Source organism: Cololabis saira, chromosome 3 (genome assembly GCF_033807715.1).
Source record: "Cololabis saira isolate AMF1-May2022 chromosome 3, fColSai1.1, whole genome shotgun sequence".
Lineage (NCBI taxonomy): Eukaryota > Metazoa > Chordata > Actinopteri > Beloniformes > Belonidae > Cololabis > Cololabis saira.
In genome coordinates, this window is record NC_084589.1 from 36,381,141 (window position 1) to 36,393,831 (window position 12,691).

The 12,691-nt window shown below is 39.4% G+C and overlaps 1 protein-coding gene across 1 annotated transcript; it reads left to right on the top strand.

Moving 5' to 3' along the window:
* Positions 1-7,315: 7,315 nt before the first annotated feature.
* Positions 7,316-11,482, top strand: LOC133441134 (sperm acrosome membrane-associated protein 4-like). The gene is made up of 3 exons (XM_061718527.1): positions 7,316-7,604; positions 9,861-9,980; positions 10,107-11,482. Exons 1-3 carry the CDS (start codon positions 7,553-7,555, stop codon positions 10,316-10,318), a joined length of 384 nt encoding a protein of 127 aa, XP_061574511.1. The 5' UTR covers positions 7,316-7,552; the 3' UTR covers positions 10,319-11,482.
* Positions 11,483-12,691: the final 1,209 nt, after the last annotated feature.

The window sequence follows — 12,691 nt, forward strand, 5'->3', positions numbered from 1 at the left end:
TGATCCTGGAATGAGTCAGAGCTGCACCTGTGGAGGAGGAGGAGGAGGAGGAGGAGGAGGAGTCTAATAAATAATCCGTCTGAATTTAAAAAATGAAGGTGACAATTTATATTGAAGGTTGTTAATAAATTCCAACTAAATTATTGAGTAAATGAACTGAGATGTTTTAGGTGTATTAATTTATTTTGGGTCACCATTGTTTGGTTCACCACAGAATAAGTCCCAATATTTACAGGGCTCCTGTGTGTTTCTACCGATAATGTCCATCCAGCGGTCAGCTGTTGAGACAAAGTGTGTGTGATCTCATCAGAAATGCCACCAGTGGAGTTATTCATCGAGGACGTGACACCTGCTTCCATCATGAAGACATCCCTTACTTGTCGTTCTTGAATATCTCTGAGTCGTTGACTCCAGTAAAGAATCAGGGGTTAGGGTTAGATCCCACAGATCCCACCAGAAAGCTTACCTGTGGTAGGATGGCCACCAGTGATGACGTTCAAAACTTCAGAAACTTGAAAATCTTGTTACTGTAAACGTGTTGCGGTTGTTCTGCAGAGACAAAGGTTCAATGTGCAAATATAAGGAGATTTAAACATGCTGTATCCAGTGCAAACAAGTAATAAATGTGATATGAGGTGTGATGATTGAGTTCAGAGTGCAGAGTGCTGGGTGTGTCTTGATTAAGAAGTCTTATGACCTGGGAGAAGAAACTTCTTTTACGTCTCTCAGTAAAAATGTTTCGGTTAATCAGCCTGTTGTTTCTGACCCCCGTCTGCATGAACCTCTGGGGAGTTTCTGTGTCAACATTGATACTATTGGAAGTTCAGTTAGGAAGACTTCTGGATGAAGATACGCCATTTTCAGTAGTAACACAAGCACCAAAGAACAACTTCTTACAGGAACCAAACTGACTTTAATGCTGGAGACAACAGCTTTAGTCCAGGAAATAAAAACACCTCACAGTTTGATTGATGAAGAAAACTTATCATCAGCTGATCATCACTGTGTTTGGATCTGTATCCATGGATCACTACAAAGAGAAGGTTCTGCAGCATCCCTGTCAGAACAAACATTCCTCAACAGACCTCTGCTGAGTTCTCTGGGGTTTCTACCAATCTGGTTTATAATCAAGGACCTTCTGCAGTTTCTGTAGCACAGTGGTTTTCACGTTTGTCTCACATGTAAAACATCCCTGGTCTGAGTCCAGACAAAACCACATCTTGTTTTTGTTCCATTGAGTAGATGAGGATGAGATTGATACGGGCAGTTTTGTGATTATCGTCATCGCTGCATGAACCTCATCTGTGATATATTCTAAACATGTTTTACAACAGTTGCAAGTGAGAAGGAAACTTCTTGCAGTACCGAGCAGGAAGAGAGCTTGAAGTGGTCTGGAGAGAGCACAGAGACCTTTTAAAAATGCAGTCAGGTCTCTTACTGATGTCTCCAGGAGATATGTGTGATATGTTACAGTGACCTGCAATGATCAACGAGGAAAGAAGGAGAATAGTTAAAAACCTCTCATTTCTCCCACTAGAGGCGTCCTTTGTTGACCTTTACACCAGCTGATGACTGTGATACGTCCATGTGGTCGGTACCGGTCCAGCTCAAAGTGTGGCTCGGAGATCTGGACTGTGAGCGAGTCTAAACCTCGATTTATTTCTTTGTAACTGCCTTTGAACATAGATCTGCAGCTTTTTTTTCAGATCATTGGGTCTAGGGATGCTAATTATCGATTAATTCATTAATTGATTAATTGATGGCCTTATTAACTGATAAGCAGCGTTTTTCTTTTAAATCTAAGAATCCCTCAATAAGGTCTAAGAAAAATTATTTTTGCTGACATACAGAGTACACGAGGCATATTATATTCCTTAGTCAAATATTTAAGGACACAAACATGACAACAATGGCAGTGACACACACACAGTAAAAGAAAATAAGTAAGCCTAGCCTATATAACTGTGAAAAAGTTCAAAGAAAATGTATTTTTTCAAAAGGAAATGTCACTGTTTTGAACTTGTATGTAGTGGCATGTTATTGTGATGTAGCTTTCTGTTGTTAAGGAAGTCCAACAATCTGTTGTCAGAGCGCGCCGAGACATTAAATCAGCATTACATTCACGGAACAGAGCCCAATGATAAAACGGTGATTAACTGTTAATTGATTAATTGAATCGAGTAATTTGTTATCGACAATTGATCTAAAATCGATTAATTGTTAACATCCCCACTCAGGTTTCCTTCACGCTGCAGGAAGAAGGCGAGCTGATGATGAGCAATCGCTGCTGCTTTGTGCTCCAGAGTTGTGTTTAGTAGCGAGGAGTGAGTCCCTGAAGATCCGAGTTGAATCAGTCCCTCTCTTACACCAGATACACACTGAACTGCACAGGATTTAAACATGCAAATACATGCATTACTTCTCATATTGATCTGAAGAGACAAAGCTTGTCCGATTCCTCATCAACGGCTACAAAATGCTGCATTTTAGCAGAGGATGGTTTCGATCCATCAACCTCTGGGTTATGGGCCCAGCACGCTTCCGCTGCGCCACTCTGCTACAGCTGTGCTGCTGCATATGTGTAGGTTTGTCTCTGAGTGAGGTGGGTGGGTCTGGCTGGGGGGGGGGGGGGGGGGGGGGGGGTCAGGGGGACTTTAACTGTTGTGGGCTGCATTTATTAATGAATCTGACGGCTCACGGATTAAAAACTGTCCTTTAGTCTGGACGCTGCTCCTCACTCGGTGGTGGTGAAGCTGCAGGCATCAGAGGCTGACTGTGGCTGTCCTGTCAGAGCTACATGAACGTGCACGGTGCTCCACAGTGACATCTGGTGGCAGAATAAACAGATGCACAGGATCCCCGCTGTCACTAGGGGGAGGCAGAGCTGCACAATCAGCCTCACGAAACCGCTTCTGGGAGAAATTAATTATAAGAACAGTTAAGTACTTTACTGTCTGGCTCTTAATTTATACTTCATCTGTTTTCAAAGTGTTTGTCTGACAGTCTGCAAGTTTATAAAGTCATAATGGTTTTACAAAATTGACTTTATGAATTTGGAAAGTCAACTTTTTCTCATGAAAACGTGTGAATTCAAAAAGGAAAATGTATTTTAGTTTTGTTAAGTTTCAGGAATTCACACCTTATATATATATATATATATATATATATATATATATATATATATATATATATATATATATATATATATATATATATATATATATATATATATATATATATATGTTTATATATTTGTATTTATTTATATATATATAATATATACATATTTTTTCTTACTCGTCTGTCTTTCAATCAGCAAGCAATCACAAAGCAAGAGTCACCGATGGCGCCGCCCACAACAGCCTGCTACACGCTATGCAAGAGGAACAAACATGGAGCAAAACAGGTTAGCAAATGGACATTTTACTTTTAAAACTCTCCCAGATGGCACAGTGGACAAATCTCAAGTGATCTGTGTCCACTGTGTTTTTGGTTCCAGGCTACATTCTGACTGTCTAGAACACACAATGTTACTTTTTGCCCCTGTAGAGGCTGCAAATATTGATGAGGCACTTTCTGTTAAATAAAAGCCTGTGGATGCTACTAAATATTTTCCCTTTTTTACCTACATCTCAGCATACAGTTTTCTTTCACTTTTTCCTTGAAATTTTAGAGAAAAAACGTTTGTGAGATTAATCGCATAGTTAATTACAGAAATCATGGATTAATAAAGATTACAAAATGTTAATTGTTGGCCACTAATATATATATATATATATATATATATATATATATATATATATATATATATATATATATATATATATATATATATATATATATATATATATATATACACATATATATATATATATATATATATATATATATATATATATGTGTATATATATATATATATATATATATATATATATATATATATATAAAATTTTAATAAAAAAAAAAGTTCTTCTCAAATGGCCCTAATACACCACTGTGCTGGCTCAGATAATATCAGAATAATTTATGTAATTTTGTTTTATTTTACTTGGTCAACTTGAATTTCAACCAGATTTGGACTCTATAATCCAACCGTAACAGGAAAACAACAGAACAATAACTATACCTGGATCTGGGTCTTATTTATCTCGGGTATCTTCACACACAGACGGACCCTTCCAGGGGTGCTCTAAGGGGTGCTTTGGGGGTGCTCCAGTAGGCAGTGCCGCCCCTCCCTAAACGCAGAACACGCACTGTGCGTAGGGCCTCATCTTCCAAGGGGGGTCACATTTTGCGCATATGTGCAATGGATGCACATATGCGCTACCGTGAGTTACGCCCACTGATTGGCAGAAAGACTGAGTGGCAGCATAAACTTTAAGTTTGAGCAACTGGAAAACATCTAAAATTGGAAAGAGCTGTTGTGTTACAGTACATATAGACGAATCCGGCGAAACCCGGAAGTCGAGCGGGCCGCCATTACTGCGGTGGCGGCTCCGCTCCTCCGCTCCAGCCCATAGACATATATACGTATGGATCTATTACTCCGCTCCCTGCCAGGCTCTCTTAATGTATTTGTATCATCGGAAAACTCCTGTCCCGCCACGTGCATTTGTTTTGATAGTGAATGAAGACGGGACGGACTGTCAAAACCACTTTTCTGTTTCACCAAGTGAACAGACGGAACGCAAAAAAAAGATGTTAAACTGCTGGAAAGGAACTGGAATTTACCTGGATACCTTAAACAAGGAAGCCAGGGAGCGGTATATGGAGAAAATAATGATTATTAACGGTTTGATCCATATGAAATCACTACTAGTGGAGCTCCGATGAGGATTTACTGCCGCAGTTCTGCACAACCCACGTCTTACTACCTTGTTTAGTGTTTGACAGCTGCTTTGGTAGATGTTTGACTCGCCATGTGTTTCAATAAATTAGTATAATAGTACAACATACAGTACATCTTTTTTATTACTCTTCTCTTTTCTTTTTTTTTTATGCTGAAGAGGCTCCGACACATGAGCAATATTTTTGTTTTCCTCGTGAGATTATTTTTTTCTTCTGCAGCTACAAATAGAGTTAATATTTTTTCCTCAACAAACTAGTTTTATCTGCAGATTGGGGTTATGTATGTATGTATTCTGTATCATCCGGAGCTGAGATAGTTCTGCCCTTCAATTAGAGACCTGTAATTGCGTTTTTTTTCGTCATCGGACGCCAGGCGATCAATAAAATATTCTTGGATACCTAAAATTAAACAAAACATACACAGGTAATATTTAATTGTGCAGACATGCCTCGTAAGGAGAGGAGGTGGAGAGAGCTATATTACAGTGTTTAATCATACACTCCCTTATCTCCCTATTCCTCTATTCTTTCCTGCTTATCGCTCAAACAAATCATTATTTATAAATTAACATCAGCATTAATTTAAGATACCTTCATTATTTATGGAAGGCCACTGTCTAACATCATCAATCCAGCTATAATGATGCTGTAGAGCGTCAGGTTACAATGACAGCGCTGCGGTGGCAGATTGACACCTGCCACCGCAGCAATGGCGCCGCCGCAAGATGGCGGCGCACACAAACCGGTCGCCGGATTCGTCTATAAATATCAGGAAACTGGATTTGTGGCCAAATATTAAGTCCATGGACCACTGGTTCTTCGGGTAACTGTACGGGTCACTGTCAAGTCCAACTGCCTTTAATTTAAGCCCATAATCGGCTGTTATCCCGTCTTTTCCACAGTTTCCCCGACTAGTTGCAGCTGTTTTTGCCACTAAGTGCGAGTAAGGGGGCGTGGTCCCGTGGGAATGTGTATGAATGCATACCCTCTATTGAACTTTAGTGTCAGGCAGCTAAAAGCAGATCTGAAGTAACGCAGAACTTTTACCTCATATTTACTTCCAGCTGTGTCGTACTATAACACAAGTTATAATGTAAAAGTTATAATTTAAGTTAGGGCTTTCCAAGTGGATTCAAAAAAGTAAATGAATTCGATCTTAACCTGCAGGGACGCTGTTTTCAGCTGTGATGGTGATGACATAATGCTTGAACTGATCTCACAAACCCACCAATTTAACTTCATTACCAACCAAATCTATTTTTAGGTTGAGAGAAAGGGAAAGGGAGTGGAGTGAGGCTGCTAAAGACAGTGGATCCATCACCTGCTGGATAGCAGGGAGCACAGCAGGAAGCACATGTACCAGTTATTTATGTTGATTCAGATCTGTAATGTTTTTCTGTAATTACTTTAGTTTTGATTAGTGGGTATCCAGAGTTATTATAGTTTTGTATTTTTCCATTAGTTTCAGTCTTAGTTTTAGTTTTTATTATAAAACGTGGTTCGTGGGTAAGGTTTAAGAAGTTCAGAGAAGGTAATACAATACGACACACAGTGTTTTGTATTGTAATGTAACAAAGTAACAAAGTTATTGTCGGAAAGTGTTAAAGTCATGTTCCATGTGTCCCTTTTTAAATTTCAGCACCTGCCTCTCCAAAGGTCTCTGCACGTCCCTGCATTTCACTGTGTTTCTATGTATACTGAAGAATAAAGTGATTATTATTATTATCGTAGCAACAGTAACTAAGGGGGCGCAGCCTCAAGCGACCACTGAAGCGCATGCTTTTATTGTGATAGTGTAATAAGGTTTGAGCAGCGACCCGCCCCAGTGGAAGCAGCTAACTCTTTTATTTTATAAATATCCATTAAACAGAATATTTGTGTTTATTTTGAGGACAACAGCCACTTTGAAGTGATGTAATTATGTTTTCCCGCAGAGAAACTTGACAAAATAGAAGCAATTACCTTTTGTAAACGCACTAAAGAAACTAGTGTAGACAGTGGCTAATCTGATTATCTTTCTTAACCACATTATGCAATTTCTTGTTGGAATCAATTTATTTACTCATCAAACTAAATTATTTTTGTTTTGTCTTGAAATGTGAAAAGCACAAAAATGCCTCTTTGTGAGGAGAAAGAGCTTTAAAAATGTGTAATTGTACCGTATCTCCTCGGCCACTCTGTTGGCGGCTGCCGCCGAGCCAGTCATGGGACCGCGGGTCACTTGACAGCCTTCCCAGAAAACTTAACGTCGGTCATTAGTAAAGAAGGAATGATTTGATCAACCTGGCCCCGTTGTGAGGCCGGTCCAGCTCAGGCCTGCTCGTGATGCGCTTCTGTAGGTGGGAAACACAGCTCAGGGTACGATGTGTGCCACCTCAAATCTGCCCTGGGTGGGATGTCTGGACAGAACCCTGTTGGGCATCCCAGTCGTGAATGGGGCCCCTTTTCTGCAGGACACACCGTCGCAGCGCAGTCGCAGCCCAGTCGCAGCGCAGTCGCAAGCTCCAGCCGGGACACTAACAAGCTTAATTGAATCAGAAGCGCTGGGGTGTGGAGATTCCTGAAGTGGATTATCAGCATATCAAGGGAAAGCAGAAGTGGGTTTCCTTCAGATCTGTGCAGCTGGGCCGGCCGAGGACGCACGGAGCTGAAAAACTGAGCTGCGGGAAGATTTGCACGACGGTGAGACAGAAACTGCTCAGCGATGTCGAGGTTTCTGTGCCCTCTGATGGTCCTGTGTCTGCTGCCCGCTGCAGGTAAGTGGACCGACTGTCCTGCTTCACCTGTGGACGAACCAAGCAACAGAGACGCAATGACTTTTACCACACCAGCTGATTTAAAAACCAGAAAATGTTTAAAAACCAAAACTAAACAATTATTCATTGTCTAAAGATTTCTGCACTTTTCTCAGTTGATCAGAGATCAATCTGTTTTCTTCTTTTTTTTTAAATGAATAAACTGATTTATACTGCATAAGAGGCGACGTCCATGTGGGCGGAGTTGTCACTTAGCAGCAATAGAGTGAATTCGCATGACGTCACAGATGCAGGTTTTCACTGAGTGGCAGAAAGACTGAGTGGCAGCGTAAACTTTCAGTTTGAGCAACTGGAAAACATCTAAAATGGGAAAGAGCTGTTGTGGGATCAACATCGGAGATTGGACATCTGAAATCGGAGTTATCCTTTTACAGACTGCCGAAAAATAAGCTTAAGAGAGACAAATGGATCGCTGCAATTCACAGAAACAACTGGATTCCAGGCACCAAAACGTGGATTTGCGGTTCCCATTTTGTATCAGGTAATGTTGGATTTTTGGGTAGCTAACGTTAAACAGTCAAATCATAAGGTTCGGTGTCCTCATCACTTTAATTCCGCCAACAAATCCTGCCTTCAAGTAGGACCAAAACTTTTGTATGCCTTCAAGCTTTGCTTCGTGTATTTCCCCGGCGTAGAAAATGAAGTACATATAAACATCAGGAGACTCGATTCGTGGCCAAATATTAATGTCCATGGACCACTGGTTCTTCGGGTAACTGTACGGGTCACTGTCAAGTCCAACCGCCTTTAATTTAAGCCCATAATCGACTGTTATCCCGTCTTCTCCACTAGTTGCAGTCATTTTTGCCACTAGCAAGTAAAGGGGCGCGGTCCAGTGGGGTCGTCAAGTGACGTCAATGCATACCCTCTATTAAAAGGGGCGGGGCTTATTGATGGGTCAAGTGCACCACCAGAGACCAGGTCAGTGGTTCTCAACCTTTTTGGGGTCCTGGACCCCCTGGAGTCTCAGTCTGCTACGTTCAGAATAAGCAGTCTCTTTTTAATACGAGCCATCATCATTTACTTCTTTTTTTTCTTCTTTTGCTTCTTCTTTTTACTGTACTTATCGCGTTCTTCTTTGTTTTTTTTACATTTACTGAAAATTAAAGCGCTAAAGTGACAAATACCCACTGAAACTAGGGGGCTCTTATTTTGAAAAGGATGCAAATTGTGTTGATTTTGTATTAACTGTGTCATGCAGTAACTTCAACAATGCAAACGGGGGCAATATTTCTTATATTACAACGAATTACACATACAAAGAGTAAAATAAGGTCATGTAGTTTAGGTAGATAAAGGTTTTGTCACATTTGAATAAAATAATAATCTATTTCTATTAAAGCAGCACAATGTAACTTTTCCACCTTAATATAATATTTCCAGAGTCATTGTGATGGTACATCAACTTACAACAGGTTTAATGACAACTCTGTCATGGTCTGAGGGGTCTGTATCGCCTTCACTGGCACTATGTAACTTGGAGGTGGATGGTAGGAACCCTGCCACACTACTGGTAAAGCACTACCGCTTTTGTCCAAAGGAGCCGCCAAACTCAACAAAAGCTGAAAGTTACATTGTGCTGCTTTAATTTCAGAGGATCTTTTTTAAATATATATTTTATTATCACGGACCCCTAACAAACACCTCATGTGATGTCACAGAGTGGGCGTCGAAAAACGAAAAACGTATTCAAACTGGACCACATTACACCGGTCATTAAATAACTACACTGGCTTCCAGTGAGTCAAAGTATAGAGTTTAAAATCTTACTGCTGGTCTACAAAGACCTGAACGGTCTTGGACCAGAATACATGCTTGATCTGTTAGTTCCCTATGAAGCTCGCAGACCTCTGTAGTTCATCTGGATCTGGTTTGTTGTGTGTCAATAGACAATAGATACATTCTTAATGACTGTAGGTCTTAACGTTTTCTTTTGTGCACGCGTTCTGCCCTTACTTTTTAACAACTTGTGCTTTTTATTATTTAACATCTTTACTTATCATTTTATTTCATTTTATTTGTTATTTACTGTTTAATTGTGTCTTGCTGCTTTTAATGTTGATATAAAGCACTTTGAATTACCTTGTGTTGAAATGTGCTACACAAATAAACTTGCCTTGGTTCTTGGATCATTAAACATTCAGCTCCTCCTTAAAGTCATTTCTAAGTGTTTCCACCACCCTGTTTGTCCTGCAGCTCCCCTCTTCTGCTACACCTGTGTGTTTCCCACCATCTCGCCTCTGGACTGCATCAAGTTCCCCATCAAGTGTCCGCCGGGCCAGCTCTGCCTGTCCAGCAGGGCCGTGGGCCAGAGAGGTGAGCCAGAGTTTACCAGCATCAGAACTGAGAAACAGAACTGAGAGAGCCCCGTGTCGGGCTCGCATCGCTGGGGTTTAAGGGTGGGGGGTGTTGTCAGAACTCATGCTTGTGATGTGATTGCAGGAGACTTCCGTGTGGTGCTATACGAGAAGAGCTGCGTCCTGCCCCTCCTGTGTGGAATCACGGGGCAAAAATACACCATGGGACTCAACTTCACCTTCACCAACGACTGCTGCAACACCCATCTGTGCAACGGCGCTGCAACGCTCGCTTCCCCCTGGACGGCCACGCTAATCACGCTGCTCATGCTGCTGGCTGTGCACGTGGCCTGGTGAAGAGAGAAACACTTAAAAATAGTGGCACGCATTCGCTGAAGTTACGTCATCTGTCCGCTAACAGACTAAAACCGTTTTAGACTTCTCTTTGGTAACACTGCATTAATCTGAACGCAAACCATGAGACTTGTAGCCAGTCAGCGAGTCATGTGTCACTGACCTCCAGGCTAAAATGTCCAGTTTCATAGCAGAAATAAGCATATTTACTTTTTTTCCCCTTATTTTTTTGAGTAACAGGCAAGAAATAAAAGTGTGACTAAGATAATTTTATCCAAACATATTATTACTGCTGCAAAGTTGGACATCTTAATTAAATAAGAGGCACTTTTAGTGATTATAATAATAATAATAATAATAATAATAATAATAATAATAATTTATTTATTTTTTTTACATGGAAACACACTGAAATGTGTCCTCAGCTTTGAACCCATCACTATTTAGACTAGTAGCAGTGGGCTGCCATTATTTTGGCGGTTAGGGTTAAACTCAGGAGCCCAAAGTGGTTTGTTTTGGTTGCGATCCTGGGGGCTTGAACCTCCAGACCCAAGCCCACCTCTGTAACTACTAGACTTGCACTCCTTATAAGAGCAACGGCACATTCTGTCAAACATTGGTCACAGTTTAGCAAACCGACCTCTGTAACCGCCGGGCTTGTTCCTACCACACACTTTGCCTTTTTTTTTAATTAAAATTAAATTTGGGGTCAGGTAAAGAAGCTACTACGAAACTGTTGCTACATGAACTCAAATGTTACTTTTCTGTTAATGGAAGTGGTGGATAAGTCTGGCGTGACACGTATGTTAAAGGGAGGCGTTCGTTTTGGAGCTTAACTAGAAATACTCTCTAATTAAAGATGAGAAGAAATAAACTAAATGTGACTAAAGGCTTATGATGAAGACCTGTTGGAGACGTGGATGAATATTCGGAAACCCTCGCATGCTGTTTAATAGTAATCTGTGTGATAGGTCTTTTTGAAAATAATTGTTTGGATCTAATATTTGATTTGATTATCAAAATTTGTGTCTTTTTTGCTTTTATTTTTATGTCAAAGTCAGCTAATGAAATTAATCAATAACATTCTTTAGATAATCCAATAAATCATAATACATTTCTTAAAAACCGTGTAGCACATATTTGTTTCTAATAAAATGGGCAGTGGTAATTAAACCCAGAATTTTGTCAATACTAAATGTGATAAATGTGGCTTGGATGTAGATTCTGAATTTGACACAAATTGTTTTTATACACAGTTGTGTAAAAAACTGTCCATATATTTTCTAACTATTTTAGTTTATGGTTTTTGACATCTAGCTTCAATGAAAGCAGCACTTTAAACGTCTGATTATTTAATTTTTTTTTTTTTTTTAATTGAAACAGATACAAACAAACAAGGCACATAATAATCGTATCAGAATTACAAACTTTTGCCTTGGTTTGAGCAGTATTACAAAATATACACTGAGAATCCAATTATGGTAGCCTACAACATAAAATAAAAATAAAATAAAAAATAACTCACAAGGGCCATCTCATATCAAATCATATCTTTCAAGTAAAGAAAACAGTTTAAGGGCTTTCTTTTATTTAACAAGACTCAAGGACTTACTCAAGAGCTTTAGCTCATTTCTCCAATGTGTCAAATACGGTTTGGTCTTAAAATATCTACATTTGTGAATGAAGAACTTTAAACGTTTGATTAATTGAAGATATTTGCTTGTTTTACACAAAACAGCCTTAAACTGGCGCCATTTTGGGTTTGCCACCATCAGCCGTTAGCGCCTTAAGGGGGCGCCATTTTGGATCTCTCGGCGGCATTTTGTGTTTTTTTTTTCATAAATTCTTTATTTCAAATTGTCAACAATACATTATAAAACAAACAAAACATATATAGAAAAAGTTCATGCCAGGGGATTAGTCACAGACAGAAATTATAGATCAGTTCAAAAAAAGGTTAGAGGCTACATAACTTAGTGGTTTGGATGGCTTTTCTTTTAGATTTGTGAATATGAAATTTTGCAAGTAACAAAATTAAATTGATGATGTAAAATTGATTAAGAAAAGAATCCAAACAATACATTTTCATATGAAAGGGAGAAATCAGAGTCAATATGTTGTGAAATTAGTGAACAGATATCTTGCCAAAAAATAGCCTACATGAGATCGGACAAGACCAAAATAAATGACATAAGTCTTCTGCAGACAGTTTACAAAATGAGCAGACCACATCAATGTCCTTTTTTGTATCTTAAATACCTTGCAAGGATAAAAATGATGAATCATTTTCAGTCACTTCTTTAACCTTATTTATAATCAGATATTTAGAGGGCAAACACCATATTTTCCTCCAGTTCAGATCTGAAGTGAAGTTAT

Bases quoted from the DNA above. Each gene is read 5' to 3' on its own strand.
- LOC133441134 (XM_061718527.1), top strand. From the start codon at position 7,553: ATGTCGAGGTTTCTGTGCCCTCTGATGGTCCTGTGTCTGCTGCCCGCT. The intron at 7,605-9,860 runs GTAAGTGGACCG...TTTGTCCTGCAG, and splicing joins GTGTCTGCTGCCCGCTGCAG to CTCCCCTCTTCTGCTACACC. The intron at 9,981-10,106 runs GTGAGCCAGAGT...ATGTGATTGCAG, and splicing joins CAGGGCCGTGGGCCAGAGAG to GAGACTTCCGTGTGGTGCTA.